Source organism: Rhinoderma darwinii, chromosome 5 (genome assembly GCF_050947455.1).
Source record: "Rhinoderma darwinii isolate aRhiDar2 chromosome 5, aRhiDar2.hap1, whole genome shotgun sequence".
NCBI lineage: Eukaryota > Metazoa > Chordata > Amphibia > Anura > Rhinodermatidae > Rhinoderma > Rhinoderma darwinii.
Genome location: NC_134691.1, coordinates 112,944,448 through 112,965,893, shown reverse-complemented (window position 1 = coordinate 112,965,893; position 21,446 = coordinate 112,944,448). Strand labels below are relative to the sequence as shown.

Below are 21,446 nucleotides of genomic sequence, written 5' to 3'. Positions count from 1 at the left end.
ACAATTCACCTGCAAATCTGCGGGTAAATTGCGGCCCCATTCATTTCAATTGGCCCACGGTCTGTGCATTGCCCAGTAGCCTGGACCGAAAAAAAACGGGTAAGTCTTGCAGTCCAGGCTCATAGAAATTAACGCACGCAGCAATGTGCATGGCCCGTGATTTGCGGGCGGCCACGGGTGACGCTCCGCAGCCGTCCGAGCCACAAGTCACAGCCCATGCACGGTCGTGTGCATAAGGCCTTAGACTTCAACCAAGCATCGGGCTGCAACCCGATGTTTGGTTAAAGTCTATAGTGCAATAGGAAAGCTTACATACACTATGGTTGGGTTTGTGGTGTTTGAAGGTTGTTGGGTTTAACAAAATACGGCATGCTCTAGGTATGGGTTTTTATGTTTTTTTTCTCCGTAGACCAGGAAAAATGCCTTTACAAAATGACACTATTTAAAAAAAAAAAAAAAAAACCTTTTGCACTACATGTTATTTTAATTGCATTAAAAAAAAAAAAAGAAGTGTTGAGGCCTAAACCTGAAAAACTGCTTTTTACGAAGTTTCTAAATAAAAAAAAGTTTAAATATACTATCACCAAGTGATTGCAAAAAGGTATATTGGTTCACAACATAACTTTAATAATAAGGTTTGCACATAGATACATTTGCTATTCTTATGAAGTTCAGAGGTCTGCCCGAACACCAAAACCAGGTCCTGTTGGGGCTCCAGACAGAGAAGTTAGTCCTCCAGCAGGCTCACATGAGAATCGACCATTTCTGGAAGACAATTCAATAGATATAAGCAATGCAGGCATCATTTTATACAAAAGCAATAACAATCTGCATAAATAGCAACATATCTAAAAAAGTATTTACCGGAATTGGACACACGGCTATGTTCACACATCCACAGACTTTCCTAAGGGAAATTAGCGTGGATTTTTCAGAAAATCCACAGCAGAAAACAGTGAGCTGAGGATTTCTGCCATGGATCATCCAGTTAATCCTTCTGTATTGCCTTTTATCTGTGCTTTATTGTTAAGCCTTACCACTGGCAAGGCTTAATAATAGATCACAGAAGGCAGAAGAGCTGGGCGATTTATGAACTAAATCAAAATTACGATTAATTTAACCTCGATTACGATTAATTAACAATCTAGGCCACACCCCCTATTTGCATACCATGCCATTGAATGGATATATATCCATTTGAGCCTGTTGTATAATACACCCCCTGACACTGCCACGACACAGTATAATGCCCCCATGGTGCCTAATGAAATAAATACTCACCTAACCTAGTTCCAATGGCGATTGGAGATCCCTCGGCAGGTCTCCTTTGGTTTGTGCGGCTCGGCGCAGACAGGTGAGATAACATCATTTCATAGCGCCTGTCTGCTCTCACGCTTGGTGTTAGTTGAATTTAATGGAGCAGGGAACACTCCGCTTCCTGCTCCACTATTTACTATGTATCTACGTCCTGAGCACGCAGATACGGTTTGAACCGGGACATAACTGAACCCAAAAAAACGATATGCGCAAGATGACGTTGGTTATTTGTGCTGAATTTTGGTATTATTTTGGTTAATTGCTCAGCCCTAGAAGGCAGACCTAGAGGCCTTCAATAGGCCTCCGGCTGCCATGGCAACTGATCAGCATCCCACGATTTCATAACTGGGAGGGCACGATTGGGGGACAGAGGGAGCACCCTTCCTTTGTCTAACGGCTCAAATGCCACGGTCGCTATTGAACAAGGCATTTGAAGGGTTAAACGCGCAGGATCGGAGGGATCTCCAATCACGGCCGTGGTAGGTGGTTGCCAGCTGTTTAAAACAGCCCGCACCTGCCACGCTCCGGAGTCTGTGCCATTATGATGGTATATTCACATTGAGAGAATCGTGGCCAAATAACGCAACTTTTGAATATACCCTACCGCCGTGGACTTCCCTGCAGCTCGATTAACACATGAATATCCAAAACAATATTAAATGTTCAAGACTTAAAGGGGTTGTCCGAGATCCCAACATTTTTTCAAAAACTGTGTCATACATTACCCCTTATACAGACAACCTAAATAAAGCATTATTTTTTAAAAAAATTCTACTTAACACATTTCTTCTTTGAATTCAGCACGGCTTGTTTACATGCAGTTCAGCTCTGGTTTGTTGATCTTTCCTTGTGATTAAACTTTTTTCACGTGCACGCTCATTGCAGGCTGCAATGAGCGTGCACGTACCTTCCAAGAGTTCATGTGAGCTGTCCTTGCTCCTCCCACTGACCTCCTTCACTGCACTTGTCTCCTTGCTGACATTCTTGAAGGATGATGAGCAAATGTTCTCCCCCCCCATTATGTTTTTCACATTTATGTTTTCTTTCTCTTTTCAGGTCTATAAACCTCTTCGTGTCTACCCTAAGGGTATGTTCACACGCACTAATTACGGACATAATTCGGGCGTTTTTGCCCCGAATTACGTCCGAAAATAGCTCCTCAATAGCGTTGACAAACATCTGCCCATTGAAAGCAATGGGCTGACGTTTGTCTGTTCACACGAGGCGTATATTTATGCGCCGCTGTGAAATGACGGCACGTAAATAGACGCCCGCGTCAAAGAAGTGACCTGTCACTTCTTTGGGCATAATTGGAGCCGTTACTCATTGACTCCAATGAATAGCAGCGCCAATTACGCCCCTAATGGACGCGGCGTTCAAGCGCCTGCACATGCCGTTACGGCTGAAATTACGGTGATGTTTTCAGGCTGAAACATCCCCGTAATTTCAGCCGTTACGGACGCCCTCGTGTGAACATACCCTAACCCTTGTCCGCCCTCCTCTATCTCATGTCTCTCTCCACTAAGGCTTTGTTCACACTGAGTTTTTTGGCAGGAACAATATCTGCCTCAAAATTCCGTCTTGAAGTTTGCGGCAGATTTACCTCTCCCTGCACGTTGTTTTTTGTGTCGTTTTTCCCGGCGTTTTTTGTGCGCTGTTTGCGTTTTTCTTTGCCGATTTTTTTCGGGGCGTTTTTCGCTTACTTTATCTTGGCGTTTTTTGCTTGTTTGTTTGCGTCTTTTTTTGCGATGTTTTTGAATGTGTTTTCCGTTTCGTTTATCGTATCCTTTTTTCGCGTCGTTTATCGTTTCTTTTTTTGCGTCGTTCTCGGAAATTTTTTATGCGTTTTTCGTTGCGTCTTTCGTGTGGTTTTCCCCGTTTTTTTTCGCAGCCTTCTTTGCCTCTTTGTTTGCGGCTTTTTTCGCGTCATTTTCCACTATATTTTTTTCGTCGTTTTGCGTGTCGTTTATCATAGCCTTTTTTTCTACGCTTTTCGTGTATTTTTTTGGGGGTTTTTTTTTTCTGCATTTTTCGTTGCGTCTTTCGTGGCGTTTTCCCTGTCGTTTTTCGTGGCGTTCTTTGCCTCTTTGTTTTTTTCACGTTTTTTTAAAAATGTTTTTCCCCGTGTTTATCGTAGCTATTTTGGCGTTGTTTTTTTATTGTTTTATGCGGCGTTGTTTGCGGCTTTTTTTGCGTTCGTCCAGCCCCGTCTTATGCCTCATGCACACTTGCGTGTAAGATTGACGCCCGTGAGAAACGCATATGAAAACAGGCCAATTTAAAATAATGGGTCGCGTGTGCTGTGCGTAGTTTTCACGATCAGCACATGGGCGAGATTCACCCTGTTGATAATGGGGCCTTAGGCACGATTTACACAAGCGTGAATCACGTCCGTGTGCTGTGCTTTGAAAAAACGCACAACACACGCGACCCGTTTATTTCAATGGGGCCGTTGACACATGCGTGACTTTTCACGCAGCGAGAGTCCGCTGCGTGAAACATACTGCATGTCCTCTATTGGTGCGTTATCCTGCACCTACACTCACATTGAAGTCAATGCATGCGTGAAAACCACAAACAGCACACACGTGTTTGGTGCATGATTTACACAATTTGTTAGATGAAAAAAATGTGCTGGCTTTGTGAGTGCGTGAATAACACACGACAATCGAAAAGCACACTGATGCATAAGGGCGGATTTACACGAGCGTGTGCGTTTTGCGCACGCAAATACAGTGGCGTTTTGCGTGCACAAAATGCACTTGACAGCTCCGTGTCACATGGATGCGTGGCTGCGTGCTTTTCGCGCAGCCGCCATCATTATGACACTACGTTTGGATGTTTGTAAACAGAAAAGCACGTGGTGCTTTCCTGTTTACATTCATACTTTTTACTGCTGTTGCGCGAATCACGCTCGTCCCACGGAAGTGCTTCTGTGTGGTGCGCGTGATTTTTACGCACCCATTGACTTCAATGGGTGCGTGATGCTCGAAAAACGCAGAAATATAGAACATGTCGCGAGTTTTACGCAGCGTACTTACGCTGGGCAAAACTCACGGACAGTCTGCATGCCCCCATAGACTTGCATAGGTCCGTGCGACCCGCGTGAAAACCACGCGGGTTGCACGGACGTATAGCACGTTCGTGTAAATCCGCCGTAACGCACACAGACATGATTGACGCAAGTTTTTCACGCGTGTAAAATACACACGCTCGTGTGCATGAAGCCTTACAAATGGACGCTGTTAGACAGTAATGAACTAGTAATACATTTTAAAATAAATGAGGAAATAGAAAAAATATTGTAATAAAATAACACACAACACTGGTTAACGATTTTATTAAAAATAAAAAAGGTGTCATTGAAGTAGTCCTTGAACTGTAAAAAACACATAACTACGAAAAAAAAAGTGATGCTTAGATACACTGCTCATGTGTGATACTGTCTGTTTGACCATGTATCTAAGCCTACCACAAGGTAGCCTTAGATACATTACCCAAGCAGACTGTGTCACACATGGGCCATGTATCTAAGAATACATGTTAGGCTTAGATACAGGGCCCCAAAACACAAATCTTATACAGGAATAAAAAGAATGTCATCTGGGGTCCTGTATCTAAGCATACATTGTGTTAGGCTTAGATACAGGCTCCATGTGTGACAATTTTTTTTAGCCACTGTATCTAAGCCTAACAATGTAGGCTTAGATACAGGACCCCAGAAGATCTTTTACAGTTTAATATTATACGCTCTGCTCCGGGACTCCTGACATCGTAGCAGAGCCTATAATAGCGTAGTGCGGCTCCTCCTTGGGCCTGCTCGGTGCTACGGCGCAACGGTGTCCCGCGGGCCGCAGATAACAGCCTCAAGGGCTGCATGCGACCCGTGTGCTGCATCGAGTTGTCTGATCCCCTATCAAAGCCTACTATGTGTAGGCTTTGATAGGGGAAGAACTAAAAGTACAGAGGTCACTGTACCTCTCTAGTCCGCGGGTGCCGTCCCTCTTCACTTTTTTCACTGTGAACACGCATAGGCGCGCTCACAGTGAAAAAAAGCTGCATAGGCTGGGCGGGCACCCGCAGAAACGACACATCTCCAGTGACGTGTCGTGTCCCATCCGAGGTCTCGCTGGGGCGAGACCATGTGATCAGGACACGACACGACAGTGGAGGAGGAAAAAAACGTGACGTCAGAAGACAGGTGATCGGAAGAAAAGAGCTGCCAGAACGGAGAACAGAAGCAAGATTGCACAGGTAAGTATATTAGGGAATACTTAATGTGTGTATTGTGTGTTTAACTTTTAAATAAAAATATATCTCGGACAACCCCTTTAACATTAGCCAACTGAAGGTTACAACAGACTATCTGCACTGCAGAGAATAAAAAACGGGGAAAGAACAGGAAACAGAGGGAAAAAAAATGATGATAATGCTAGATTTTTGCTGACTATACAAGCTACCTTGCCTACACCTTCAGGCTAATACATTGACATTGCAGGATACTGTAAAAGGCACTTTCAATACAGGCAAAAATGTTGTCATACAACTACATGGCTGTTACCTTGGCCCAGGATTAGGAACGTTCCCAGCCTTCAAGTCATCAATGATACTTTCAATGTCCTTTGGCAACAGATCCTCCTGTAAGATTGGTAGGTACTCCCATCAATACATTCCACAAACATTGCAATATTCATCTGAATTTGACAAATCTTACAAAAAATAAATAAAAATTAAGGGCACCCACTATTTCAAATGCAGGGTCAAGCATTATGGATAACTTTTGTATTGTGTGAGGGTACAATTGTCCATAACCCTTCTAATTTACTTTAGAAGGGATTTAGATCATGGCATTACTCTTGTACATAACGTTTTTTTGAAAAAGTGTCCATAATACCCACGGCAACCAATCAGATTTCACCTCATTTTTCCAGGGCAATTTTAAAAATGAAAGCAGTGGTTGGATTGGTTACTTAGAATCAGATTTACAATACCAATTTGTGATAAAAATAAAAGTAGAATATTGTAAATTCAAAAAACAATCAAGCTAACAATTATGTATGGGCAGCCAATGCAGTAGCGACATCTGTTGGAAAAAATAAAGATCTACAAGTCTTTAACCCCTAAAAGGGACATTCCCAAAATCAAATTAGGACCTGTCCACAGTATAGGTAAAAATGTTATGATCTCTCGGGGTCCCGAACTCCCAGATCCTCCTCACTGCAGGGAGTGCAGTGCAGAGGAGAATGAACAGAGCGGCGAGTGAGCGTGCGCTTTCTGCTCCATTGTCTAAGAGAATGGCTGAAACAGCCAAGTGCTGTACTCGGCTGTTTCCATCATAACCATAGACAGTGAATGGAGCGGCAGTGCACATGCTTGACCGTCTTTTCATTCAATGTCCTCCTCACTGCGGTCGAGCAGAGGATCTCGGGGTTTGGCACGCCTTTTCTCACAATCTGTGGGGGTCCCAGGGGTAGGACCCCCAGATATCATAAAATTATCACCTATCCGGGTATTCACAACACCATATATTAAGTATAGAGCCAATTTTGGCCTATTTTTTGCTTGACGAAGCTGTATTAGACTTTGTTTTGTGTGGGACGACTTGTATATGTACCAAAAGACAGCACCTAGATAAAAGTACATTAGCATTTAATTTATATTCATTTTTATTTTGGTAAAAATTAAAGGGGGAGGTGGGGATTCCACTGCAGTTTTTTTATTATTATTAATACAGCATAATAAACAATGCTATAAATTTATGGTGCAGGTTGTTACAATCGTGACAATACCAAGTGTTTTGTATTTTTTGGGACTTCTATTTTAATAAAGTTTATTTATTGTAAAGAATGTGCATGTGTGTAATTGTGTACCGCTTTATTATTATTAAACATTTATTCATTTTACTATTTTTTTAAATCCAATAGGGGGATTGATATTTTTTTACTATAATGTACCGGCACATATACTGTACACAGGCAGTGGTTAAGGCATACCTAAGGAAATATGGTCAGACAGCTCTAGGGTCCCTCATTGGCTCCTGGGCTGTATGTCCATATAGAAGGTATGGGCCTCAATCGCATCACAGGACTTCCTGTGACACTATTAGGCCTTAGTCACACGAACGTGTTTAACGTCCGTGATACGTGCGTGAAAATCCCGCGCGTCGCACGGACCTATGTTAGTCAATCGGGCCATTCAGACATTCCGTGATTTTCACGCAGCGTGTGTCCGCTGTGTAAAACTCACGACATGTCCTATACTTGGGTCAATGGGTGCGTGAAAATCACGCGCAACACTGGTATGACATTTGGAGCGCAGATTTAGCTTGGTAGTTGTTCTGTTTGGGGTTTTACTGGTATTTCAGTTTATAATGTGGGGGCATATGTAAGCTGTGCGGAGTAAATGTTCTCAATTTTGGCGTTTTTCACAAATAAACACTGAATTTATAGACCAAATTTTTCCACTAACACAAAGAACAATGTGTCACGAGAAAATCTCAGAATCGATTGGATAGGTAAAAGCATTCCAGAGTTATTACCACAAAGGGACATGTCAGATTTTAAAAAAAAGGCTGTGTCCACAAGGCCAAAACAGGCTCAGTCCTGAAGGGGTTAAACCAGCAATACGAGGTGGTAGTGGGTGAAAAATCATTTTTATATAGCCTATAATTATCTTCTAAGACTCTGCACCTTTAGTATTCAGTTTTTTAGCGTTCCCGAGCCGTATGCTAACAAGCATAAGAGTCCTATCTTCATTCCTCAAGCCTTTCAGAGTTAACCCTGCCTCCTCACTTTTGATTGACAGCTCCTTGCCTCCCCTAGCACACACACAAAATCCCGCACTTGCTCATCGATGTTCTGGTGCGTGCACTCCAGGGGACCACATAGCGGCATGCGCAGTAACTAAATTTGAGGCCCGGACGAAGAAGGAAAGGGTGTTGGACCATGCATGACTAGTTCATGCGCGCTCCCTGACGAGATTCCGGCATTCAGGGTGGCCAGTTTTTGGCGGTGGGCAGGCATAAGAGGAAGAAGAACGAACGAGACTGCTGGATTACCACTATAAAAAGGCACAAAATGTTTGCAGACCGTTATTTATGGTCGGAGGAGTTCAGCAGAGGGGATAACGGCAATGAACTTTTGACAGCAGCGGCCAGCGAGGGGTGAGTAGAGCTCAATAGCTGAAATGCTGGTGACAGGTTTAAGAGTGTCTAGGACCATAAAGGGCAACTCCACCCCATAAACAACTACTTTATATAATCCGATTGAAAAATTATAAAAGTAAGAACAGTGGGTGCTTGACCTATGGGACCCTTACCATTGCTGAGAATGAGGGGCCCTTTATCACCATTATCAACTGGAGAGCAGGATGAGCATGCGCTGCCCCTCTCCAGAGACTTGAATGGGAGCGTGGGAAATAAATCATCAAGCAGACCAGGAGATTAAATGCAGCAGTTTGATATTTCCATCACATAATATTAGCTAAAGTATTATACACGTGAGCCACAATTTAAATAGGCTCTGTCACCAGATTATAAATTCCCTATCTCCTACATAATCTGATCGGCGCTGTAATGTAGATAATAGCAGTGGTTTTTATTTTGAAAATCGATCATTTTTCAGCAAGTTCTGAACAATTTTAGATTTATGCGAATTCGTTTCATAACCCCTTAAAGAGGCTCTGTCACCAGATTTTGCAGCCCCTATCTGCTATTGCAGCAGATAGGCACTGCAATGTAGATTACAGTAACGTTTTTATTTTTTAAAAACGAGCATTTTTGGCCAAGTTATGAGCGAGCGAGGACACATCGGCACCAGGCGACAGAGGCTACATCGACTTACCTGCACACGCCGATGCTGCAGAATCAACTGTAGCCTCTGTCGCCTGGTGCCGATGTGTCCGACACGATGCAGGAAGTGACGTCACAGCGTGATCTCTCGAGAACACGCCGTGTCTGTGCACTGCCAGAAGCTGGGTGTTAACGAAGAGAAGTGGATGATACTGATTCGTCAGCATCATACACTCCCATTCCTAACGCCCAGCTAGCAAAAGAAGTAAAAACGCCCAGATGTAACTAACACAATACACACCCAGTTGGACTTAAGAGCCTCATTTGCAGAAATATAAAAATGCTCATAACTTGGCCAAAAATGCTCGGTTTTTAAAAATAAAAACGTTACTGTTATCTACATTGCAGCGCCGATCTGCTGCAATAGGAGATAGGGGTTTGAAAATCTGGTGACAGAGCCTCTTTAATGACCAAGCCATTTTTTAAATTTTTCCATCGTCTCATTCAAAGAGTTAACTTTTTTATTTTTGCGTCGACATAGCTGTATAAGGTCTTGTTTTTTGCGGGACAAGTTGTAACTTTTAATGGCACCGTTTTTGGATACATAGATCTTATGGAGTTTTTTGTAAATTAATTTTTGGGGGGGGGGGGGAGAAGAGAAAAAACCTGCAATTTCGCCACACTGTGTCCTAAATTTCCAGCGTTATAAATCACACAATACCTTTATTCAGCAGGTTGTTGCGATTACAATGATACCAAATTTGTATAGTTTTTGTATGTTTTACTACTTTTACACAGTAAAACACTTCAAAATTATTTGTTTTTGCGTCTCCATATTTGAAGAGCCATAACTTTATTTTTTCGCCGATGCAGTTGTAAGAGGGCTTTTTTTTTTTGCGGGACGACCTGTAGTTTTTATTGCTACCATTTTGGAGTAGATGCGACTTATCACTTTTTTTTAGGCTGGATTCAAAGAAAACAGCAATTTTTGCATGTTTTTTTTTTACGACGCTCACCGTGCGGGTTAAATGATGTACTAAGTTTATAGTTGGGGTCGTTATGGACACGGCGATACCAAATATGTGTAACTTTTTAACTTTATGGTTTTTTAATAATAAAGCAGTTTAAGGGGGAAAAAGTGAGTTTTAAAAAAAAATAAAAAAAAAATTCAATTTTATTAAACTTTTTTTTTACTAGTCCCACTAGGGGACTTCAATATGCGATCACATTTATAATACACTGCAATACTTCTGTATTATGCCTGTCCGTGTAAAATGGACAGGCATTCACTACAGGCAGACCTGGGGGCCTTTTATTAGGCCACCGGCTGCCATCGGAGACACAGACACACTGATCTTATTGGCGGATGCCGATGGGATGAGAGGGAGCTCCCTCCCCCTCTCCATAACTCAGATGCGGCGCTCGCAATTGAGTGCCGCATCTGAGGGGTTAAACAGGGGAGATCGATACTAATATCGATCTAACACGTTCGAGCATGGGTGCCCCCAGCTACCTCTGGTAGCAGGGAGATTTAACGACACCCTGCTGTTTATTTATTCCGAAGCAGCGCCGTAAAAGGCTATTGCATCGGAATAAAGGCCATTAGTGGCTGCCGAAAAATTACGCTGACCAATCAGTGACAAATCGGCGTCATACACTTCTCATTGTTCCAGCCCAGCTTCTTTCACTGCACAATCACACTAACAATCACGCTGTGCTGGAACAATGGGAAGTGTATGACGCTGGTTGGTCAGCCTCATACACTTCTCTTCACAATGCCCAGTTGGTAAAAAGTAAAAATACGCCCAGTTGTCTATTAAACAAATTAGCATAAATCTGAAATGGTTTATAACTTGGTCAAAAGTGATAGTTTTTCAAAATAAAAACTACTGCTGTTATCTACATTACAGCACCGATCAGATTATGTAGGAGATAGAGCTCTTATAATCTGGTGACAGAGCCTCTAATATAAATTCATTTCAGGATCCCCCCGACCCACACACCTGATTTGTTGTCATTGTATTTACTTGTAGAAGGAACATTCTTCTCTCTCGTGTGCACATATACCCCCCTCCGTGTAAACACCATCTGCACATCTTAATCTCACTGTATTGCAGGAGATTAGCAGGTGGATTATCCGGCTAGCTACTCAGCAACAATCTCAATATAGATATATGTTAAGCAAACATTTTGCAGATCAGTCCGTACAGAAGAACGTCCTGAGAACACATTCAAAGAGCTTGTTTCATGAATGCCAGGCTTAGCGTGGGTAACATTTACCCAGCAATGTTTTTAAGCACGGCTTCTGTGTGAGACCAAAGCTGCTAAGAACATGCTCGTAGAGTTTTTTGTTTCATGATCAAATTATGGTAAAAGCTAAAATGCAAGACCCTTGAGGAATACTCACTAATTTTCCATCTCAAATATAAATTTATAAAATTGTAGTTACTTTGAAATAAATAGTTTAAATAAAAAAATTGATACAAATTTGTAAATTCGCTTTTTGCATTTGATTATTTTTTCCTTAATATTTGAATATTCACGTAAAAGGGCGGCCTCTTCACTGTGCCTTGTACTTTAATCTTCTGTGTCCTTCAATGCCAATTTTTTTGAACACCCTATTATTAGGTCATTAGCTAAGAACTCAATATGAATTGACTCTTACCAAAAGTAAGTATTTCCTAGAGTGATGCAGCCCCTCCATTCTAGCAATTGGTGGGGGTTTCCGCACTCAGTAAATACTGATTGAGTAATTCTAATATATAGATTTGTGTAAAAGGGTGCAATGTCACTTTAGAGGGATATACTCACATAATAATGGTCATTAATTTGCACCATTGGTGCATTTACACAGGCACCAAGACACTCGACTTCTGTCAGTGTGAACATCTTATCAGGTGTGGTCTCTCCAACATGTATGCCTAGGGACAGAAGACAGTTATAGCCGGTCTGACAGCTGCTACAAATGTACTGCAATAAACTGGTATGAACAGAGCAGCTACTTTCATGTACATATAAAAATGCTTACATACGAGACTGATTATGTTCTAGAAATGGAGGAAAAATGGACATACCAAGTTTCTTTTGGATAGCTTCCAGTATGGAATCAGAGTCTCTAAGCATACAAGGAGTTGTAGTACAAATCTGAATGTGGTATTTTCCTACAGGCGTCCTGCTGAACATCGTATAGAAGGTTGCCACTTCATATACTCTCATGGCAGGCATATCCAAGACCTCCGCTACCTGAAAACACAACATTTACTGTCAAAACAAGTCTCTCCGTTGTTTCTAGAATTGGTTTAATGAGTCTGCCCACAGTAGATAGGGCTCTGTTCACATCAGATTCCTGCTTTCCATTTATAACTAATCAGAACACAGTCACATCTGCTGTACAACCGATACCACCAGCTTCTGACGGACCCCATTGACTTATTAATTCCGTTATTTTTTTCCAGTCCCTAAAAACAGGTTGAAATATTCTACAGAACACATGCCCCAGACGTAGAAAAATATATACTTAGGCCACATACACACGAACGTAAAAATGCCCGTATGCTTACAGGAAGGTGCCAGTGTCGTTGAAAAATATAGAACATGTCCTATTTCAGGCCGTAATAATGGCACGGGCTGGCCCATAGACATCTATGGGGCTCCCGTAATAACGGGCGACTATGTGTGTCCACCCGTAATTACGGGAGCGTTGCTAGGCGACATCAGGGGATAGTCACTGTCCAGGGTGCTGAAAGAGTTAAACGATCGGCAGTAACTCTTTCAGCACCCTGGACAGTGACTACCGATCACAATATAGTTCAACATGTAAAAAAAATAGAAGTTCATACTTACCCAGAACTCCCTGCTTCTTCCTTCAGTCCGGCCTCCCGGGATGACGTTTCAGCCCATGTGACCGCTGCAGCCAATCACAGGATGCAGCGGTCACATGGACTGCCGCGTCATCCAGGGAGGTTGGGCTGGATGTCGAAAGAGTGACGCGTCACCAAGACAATGGCCGGGTAAGTATGAATTACTTTTACTATGGAAAGGGCTGCCACTTCTCTCTATCCTGCACTGATAGAGAGAAGGGGCTGCCGATTAATGCAGTGCAATTTTGCAGCGAAAATGTGCCCGTAAATACGGGTGGAATACTGGACACCGGACCCGTATTTACAGGCACGGATCCGTAAATACTGGTGCAATACGGGTCGAATACGTGTGACCAAGGACCCGTATTTACGGGAGGAAAAAAATAAGTTCGTGTGCATGAGGCCTAACTATGTATTTTTCTTCTTGGTAATTACGGGAGCGTTGCTAGGCGACGTCAGTGGATAGTCACTGTCCAGGGTGCTGAAAGAGTTAAACGATCGGCAGTAACTCAGCACCCGGGACAGTGACTTCCGATCACAATATAGATCGTGTAAAAAAAAAGAAAAGAAAAAAAAATAGTTCATACTGACCCAGAACTCCCTGCTTCTACCTCCAGTCCGGCCTCCCGGGATAACGTTTCAGCCCATGTGACCGCTGAAGCCAATCACAGGCTGCAGCGGTCACATGGACTGCCGCGTCATCCAGGGAGGTCGGGCTGGACGTCGAAAGAGGGACGCGTCACCAAGACAACATCCGGGTAAGTATGAATTTCTTTTACTTCGGAAAGGGCTACCCCTTCTCTTTATCCTGCACTGATAGGGTATGTTCACACGGCAGCGTCCGTAACGACCGAAATAACAGGAGAAAACAGCCCCGTCATTTCAGCCGTAACGGCATGTGTAGGCGCTTGAACGCCGCGTCCATTACGGACGTAACTGGAGCTGGTTTTCCATGGAGTCCATGGAAAACGGCTCCATTTACGTCTGAAGAAGTGACATGACACTTCTTTGGCGCGGGCGTCTATTTACGCGCGTAAATATACGCCTCGTGTGAACAGACAAACGTCAGCCCATTGCTTTCAATGGGCAGATGTTTGTCAACGCTTTCAAGCTGTATTTTCGGGTGTAATTCCACGCGTAAAACGCCCGAATTACGTCCGTAAATAGGCCGTGTGAACATAGGGAGAAGGGGCTGCCGATTAGTGCAGTGCAATTTTGCAGCGAAAACGTGCCCGTAAATACGGGTGGAATACTGGTGACCAAGGACCCGTATTTACGGGAGGAAAAAAATACGTTTGTGTGCATGAGGCCTTATGCAGTTGCCAGTGACTCCCATTAAAATGTGTTTGTTTTCCTTCTGCCATACAGTTATAATGAAGAGTAGACTGGTCTGCTTTTCAATAGTTGAGGGAACAGGATCATACGCTGAACATAAAGCCAAAATATTGTGTAGCCTTAATTCATTACAGTATTTACAATAAAAATAAATTACTTTACAATATAAACCTTTATTTTACACGACTTCGCCATGTGACTGGCCCCGCTGTACTCCATGTACTCGCTGTACTACGGTTTGTACATGGAGTACAGCGGGGCCAGTCTCAGTCCGTGCGACGGGGGACCGGAATGTATATTAGTCGGTGTACTCGCATACTGCAGTGAGCTAATAATTTTTGGTCTGCAAATAACCCCTGTAACAAAACATTACTCGCTTGTGAAGCACATTATTTTTTTTCGATACGGCTAATCATACCTTGTTCATAGCAGAGATAGGCAACCATCCATTCTGTCTCTGTGCCAGATCCAGTACTGGGATTACAGCGGCAGCTTTGTGACCTTCTGGGTAGTTGCCAATTATAGCGTCTATTCTCTGAGAAAGAAAGAAATATTAAGATATATATCTCTCCAGAGTCAGAAGCCCAGGATAAAAAGCAAAGCAATTTAGATGCAGGCGCTGCAGCCACTAATGGGGTTATATAAAAGGCACCGTCTGAGCGCTCTAATGTTACGTAACCTAAAGGGCACACAACCTACCTTGTAATTTTCTGCACTGAACTCAAAGGGAGTGTCTGGGTTGTTCTCAGGGGTATCTCTATGCTGCAATGAACAAATGAAAAGAGCATCTGAGAGCGGAACAGGATGAAGCATATTTATGTACACACATCGGATACGCGAGGCCTCACATATAAGCAGCCGGGTACGTTTTCCTCTGGTTATAGGCTGCTAATGAAGGCAATTATCTAATGAGCTAAATAAAGCCTTAAAAAAACTAGAAATAGTGGAATCTCTTCAATTGTGTGTTTTATATAGAAAGTAAAAAGAGAGGATCATTAAAACCAAGTTCCTTTATCTTTATTTATGGGAAACACATCTTAGAATTGTTTATTTACTTTTTTTTCTATTTACAATTGTCTTTTGCAAGAAACCATCAACATAGAGGGTGCTTCGCTAGCCAACACAAATACATATAAATGTATAGGACAGTCACAGAAATGTGCTACATATCCTTAGTGGTCACATATAGATAAGATCCTAGCAGCAGCTAGAGATGAGCATGTTTGTGCCAGTTTGCCTACAAGTAAAATTCACTATTTAAAAGGGTTTTCCAACGAGGGACCGGCACCTATAAAATGTCAAGACAGATGCGGGTCCCACCTCTGGCACCTATCCTTAAACCCTATTCTACCTCTCTATGCGCCGGCTGACTCGAGCAATTTCAGAGCATGAAGAAGAAAACAGCCTAGTTTGCGGAGCTACGCTTCTTCTGTAACTGCCATTTACTACTATGGGAGTTACGGAAACAGCGTAGCTCAGCAAGTTACGCTGTTTCCATAACTCCCGACCATATAGTCAGGAAGTGGCCGGGAGGCAGCATGAGCACAAAAGGTATAACAAGGTTTAGGGGCCCCGTTCTGGAGATAGGTGCGGGTCCCAGAGGTGAGACCTGCATTTATCTGACATATCCTGTGGATATGTCAAATGTCCCTCGTAGGAAAAGACCTTTAATCCATATTTTAGCCAGCATATTCTTCAATGGGGGAAATAGGTTTCTATAATATGAAATTCAGACATGGGTAAACATTCCACATCTGTAGCGGCCATCATAGGCAGCAAAGATTTTGACAAAGTATTTCTGTGGAGGGAACGTAGGACTAAAGAAACAGAGCACCTTAGTTTATCGAGTAAATTAAGAAAACAACCCAAATGATTTGCTGTTGGTTTCTTACAAAAAAAAAAAAAAAGAGAAACTAGTGGTTTAAATACTATACTTTTAGTTATTTTTTTAGATATTTGCCCATTGTTTCTGTGGTAATGCAAATATTTTAATTTTTCAAAATACCAGTTCACTAGCTTCGGGACTCGATAAGCAAAACCTATACACTCCGCTTCATTTATCAAACATATATCCAACAGGACAACTAGCCTTGTTGCTCACAACAACCAATCACAGGGCAGCTTTCATTTTCTCAGAACAGTTTAACTACTTAAAGATGCGATCTTCCGAAGGCCATAGGCCACATGCACACTAATGTAAAAACGCCCGTAATTACGGCACGTTTTTACGGGCCCATGGACTTCTATTGGCTACGGGTACCTCCCCGTATGCTTACGGGAAGGTGCCCGTGCCGTTGAAAAATATAGAATATGTCCCATTTCAGGCCGTAATTACGGCACGGGCAGGCCCATAGAAGTCTATGGGGCTCCCGTAATTACGGGTGACTACGTGTGTGCACCCGTAATTACGGGAGCGTTGCTAGGCGACGTCAGTAAATAGTCACTGTCCAGGGTGCTGAAAGAGTTAAACGATCGGCAGTAACTGTTTCAGCACCCTGGACAGTGACTACCGATCACAATATAGATCAACCTGTAAAAAAAAAATAGACGTTCATACTTACCCAGAACTCCCTGCTTCTTCCTCCAGTCTGGCCTCCCGGGATGGCGTTTCAGCCCATGTGACCGCTGCAGCCAATCACAGGCTGCAGTGGTCACATGGACTGCCACGTCATCCAGGGAGGTCGGGCTGGATGTCAAGAGAGGAACGCGTCACCAAGGCAAAGGCCGGTAAGTATGAATTTCTTTTACTTTCTCTGCGGAAAGGGCTGTCCCTTCTCTCTATCCTGCACTGATAGAGAGAAGGGGCTGCTGATTACTGCAGTCTAATTTTGCAGCGAAAACGTGCCCGTAAATATGGGTGGAATACGGGTCTAATACGTGTGACCAAAGACCCGTATTTACGCCAGTATTTACGGGAGGACAAAAATACGTTCGTGTGCATGAGGCCTTAGCCTCACAAGGGTTTTTTTTTGTTGTTGCAGGAATGAGGTGTATTTTCATGGCACTATTTTGGGATACATATAATGTTGAATAACTTGTTAAATAAAATAAAAAACCCTACAATTTCATCATTACTTTTTGGTATTTTTTTTTTTACATCGTTCACATGGGGTATAAATGACATCTTAGCTTTATTATGTGGGTCGTTATATTGTCTTTTATGTTTTACTACTTAAAGAAAAACTTTACAAAATTTATTTTTTGCTACATTCCAAGACAATTTTATTTTTCTGTCGATGTAGCTTTACGAAGGTATATACAACATTTTGATCTACTTACCACAAATGAGGCTCCTCCAGCTCCGCTGCATCCTGTAGTTTTATGTAAGTACCGTCGTACCTGAAATTTTTTTAAAAAGAAGTTAACTGCTTCCTCATCCCACGGGACTAAAGTAATATTACGGCATGTGCTTAGACACACACACACACACACACACACACACACACACACACACACACACACAATAGCAGAACCTCATCTAATGCTTTCTATTTCAGAACTGACTTTTTTCCAATGAGCTGTAACTAGGCATGTTTTTCTGATGACCGTGGTCCAGCAAGGACTTGGCATGTCCTGTGTACCTCACAGACATACTGTTGCGCCAGTGATTAGAGGATTTGATGGAGCCCCAACTTTACAGGGTTAAAGAGACTGTCACCACATTATAAGTGCCCTATCTCCTATATAAGGAGATCGGCGCTGTAATGTAGGTGACAGTAATGCTTTTTATTTAGAAAAACGATCTATTTTAAACCACTATGAGCGATTTTTAGCTTTATGCTAATGAGTTTCTTAATGCCCAAGTGGGCGTGTTTTTACTTTCGACCAAGTGGGCGTTGTACAGGAGGAGTGTATGACGCTGACCAATCAGTGACCAGTCTGCGTCATACACTCCTCCATTCGTTTTCACAGCAGCATCGCGTTCTTACTAAAACATGATGTGCTGCCACATACACACACACACTAATGTTAATCAAGTGTCCTGATAATGAATATACATGACCTCCAGCCTGGACGTCATGTGTATTCAGAATCCTGACACTTCTGAATCTTTTCTGTGAGATTCCAGCAAGCCACGCGTAATCTCACGAGATTACGGATGTAAACGAGATTTCGTTTCCCTTGCTGGAAATCTCAGAGAAAAGATTCAGAAGTGTCAGGATTCTGAATACACATCACGTCCAGCATAAATAAATCTAACATCGCTAATAAAGTGGTAAAAATAGATAGTAATGCTTTTTATTTAAAAAAACTGTCACCTACATTACAGCGCCCATCTCCTTATATAGGAGATAGGGCACTTCTAATGTGGGGACAGAGCCTCTTTAAGCGGTTCATAACTTAGATGTGATCGATAACAGGTGGATCCCGCTGTCACTGAACTGGTCAGTCCTGCTGACCTGACAGATACAAGTTTCAGCGCTAGACACAGCTGCTCTGTACAAAGGATACAAAGCAGCTGTATCTCAAAAAGTAAAACATTTTAATAGAAAGTTGCACCAAACACACTGATAGACATTTTTATTTAAAAAAAAATAATAATAATTTCAAGGTGTGGAGCCTTTAAGAAGTCCAAGCATGTGCATGGTTTGTGCAGTGACTACTGACATTTTGGGATCTTTCGTCCAGATAGATTTTTTCATTGAACCATTTTATATTCTGGATGAATTCCAGAAATGGATGTCATTGCTGATATACAGATCATAGGAGTGCGTGCTTTACCAAATTTGACCAGTCACAAAGTCATTAGTAGGCACGGGTGTTTTTTATGAAAATATTTTAGAAGTTTCTATGCTATTAGACAATGTTATTACTTGTAGCCTGTCCGCTTTGGAAATGATCCAGGAGTACTACTGGGGTAATCTGAGATCTACGGTTTCTGAATGTAAATGAGCGCCGATCAAAGAGTCAGCTTGTTGATCAGCGCTTGTTTGCTCCTTTTATTACGATCACTCATCCCCATAGATTGTCTATCATGTCGGCAACGCGTCTCCCTGTTTACACAGGGAGATGTGCTGCTGACAACGGTGATATTTTCGGCTGCGTAAACTATACAATCAGCCGATGAACGAGCGTTTGCTCGTTCATTGGCTGATAGTTGCCCTAAAACGCCCCAATTACGTCTCAAACCAGAGCATGTGAACATACCCTAACGGGGTGGGTATTATAATGCGGATCTGGGCATGACCTAATACGCAGCCCCTTATATTGGACTAGTCGGCAGTATTCTGATAGTATTCCATTCCACACTGCGCCCACGGATACCGGAGTGGAGGAAACATGTAACGGGGTGGGCAGTATAATGCGGATCTGGGCATGACCTAATACGCAGCCCCTTATATTGGACTGGTTGGCAGTATTCTGATAATTTTCCATTCCACACTGCGCCCACGGATGCCGGAGTGGAGGAAACATGTAACGGTGGGCAGTATAATGCGGATCTGGGCATGACATAATACGCAGCCCCTTATATTGGACTGGTTGGCAGTATTCTGATAGTTTTCCATTCTACACTGCGCCCACGGATATCGGAGTGGAGGATTTGTCAGCCGCTGTTACTCCTGTGAGAAATCACTGATTTTTGTGGCTATTTGAAGTCTATGCTGTAAGGAAGATAAAGTACAGAGGTGACAGGAAGCTGGCATGGATGCAGTGGGCACCATACCGGGCACGGAGTAATAATATGGAGGATTTTTCACATTCCCTATTGTGAGTGACGTTTATAAACCTCTATTAGTGACAACATATAAAGCCCAACTGTCCTCCGTGTGCAGTGAGGAGGATACAAGACTTCACGTTCTCCTACCGCACCACCAGCCAAGAGACATGGCAGAGCAGCAGCAGACCAAACACTGGCACAGGACACAGCTCGGTGATAGCTGGAGGTGAGGGCCGCGCTGTGCGGACAGTGAAGGTCGTGCGCACACCCGGTGCCCTGATCGCCGGCACAAACTCCTCATCAGCCGCTGCCCGTCACAGTTTCCAGGGCACAACTTACTCACCGAGCTGGTAACACCGGCCCGGAGCCTGGAACACAGAAACATCGCGGCTCAGGTCAAATCTACTCTGGGCCCCAAGAGCACCGGAGGCAGACAGGCAGCACTAGCAGAGCGTAGATCTCAGTGAGGAGACTGACTGCCAATAAGAACTGAGCTCATTCAAGAGTGAATTAATCAAATGCCGAATGACCGAGTCACGTGCCCGCGGCGCCGTGACGTCTTCTTGGCGGGTGATGTAGCGCAGTAGATGGACTGTCTTCTCTGCAATGTTATGAACCGTCTCGCAGTTACCTGATCCTGACACAATGACGCGCTGGATAGGGAATAAATACGTTGTGAAGTGTATGTGGGTAACCTCGGTAAAAAGTACCTTATAATTAGTCATGAAAGAGAACCTGTAACCTTCAAGGTTTCCCAATCACTAATATCATCGCCATGTCAAATTTCTAATTAAGTAACATCCACGGATTTAGGCAAATATACCGTGGGGGCCGCCATTGTGAATACACCAAGACTGGTTCCACACTGCCCAACATCTTGTCTAGTGCCTCCCAGTCAGTAGAGACCGGGAAATAACCCAAGATTAGTGGGAGATCTCAGACGTTAGAGCAGGAGCCCAGATGTCTTAAGCCTGACACCTGCTTTAGCCGCCACGGGACACAATGCCGGGTTCATGACAGCGCCGCATATTGGCGGTCATCAAGGGGTTATTCGAAGGATGCGCTTAATTAGACCCCATGCACACTAACGTATTTTTTTCCTCCCGTAAATACGGGTCCGGTGTCACACGTATTCGACCCGTATTGCACCAGTATTTACGGACCCGTGCCCGTAATTACGGGTCCGCTGTCACCAGTATTCCAACCGTATTTACGGGCACGTTTTCAGTGCGAAATTGCACTGCAGTAATCGGCAGCCCCTTCTCTCTATCAGTGCAGGATAGAGAGAAGGGACAGCCCTTTCCGTAGTAAAAGTAAAATAAATTCATACTTACCCGGCCGTTGTCTTGGTGACGCGTCCCTCTTTCGACATCCAGCCCGACCTCCCTGGATGACGCGGCAGTCCATGTGACTGCTGCAGCCTGTGATTGGCTGCCGCGGTCACATGGGCTGAAACGTGATCCCAGCAGGCCGGACTGGAGGAAGA

At 43.3% G+C, this 21,446-nt stretch overlaps 1 protein-coding gene across 1 annotated transcript; it reads right to left on the bottom strand.

Annotated features, from left to right (window-relative positions):
- Window positions 1–606: 606 nt before the first annotated feature.
- Window positions 607–20,441, bottom strand: NDUFV2 (NADH:ubiquinone oxidoreductase core subunit V2). The gene is made up of 8 exons (XM_075826417.1): window positions 20,304–20,441; window positions 17,581–17,640; window positions 15,001–15,063; window positions 14,720–14,836; window positions 12,181–12,349; window positions 11,918–12,027; window positions 5,879–5,955; window positions 607–765 (listed from the first exon to the last, which is right to left on the bottom strand). Exons 1-8 carry the CDS (start codon window positions 20,343–20,345, stop codon window positions 672–674), a joined length of 732 nt encoding a protein of 243 aa, XP_075682532.1. The 5' UTR covers window positions 20,346–20,441; the 3' UTR covers window positions 607–671.
- Window positions 20,442–21,446: the final 1,005 nt, after the last annotated feature.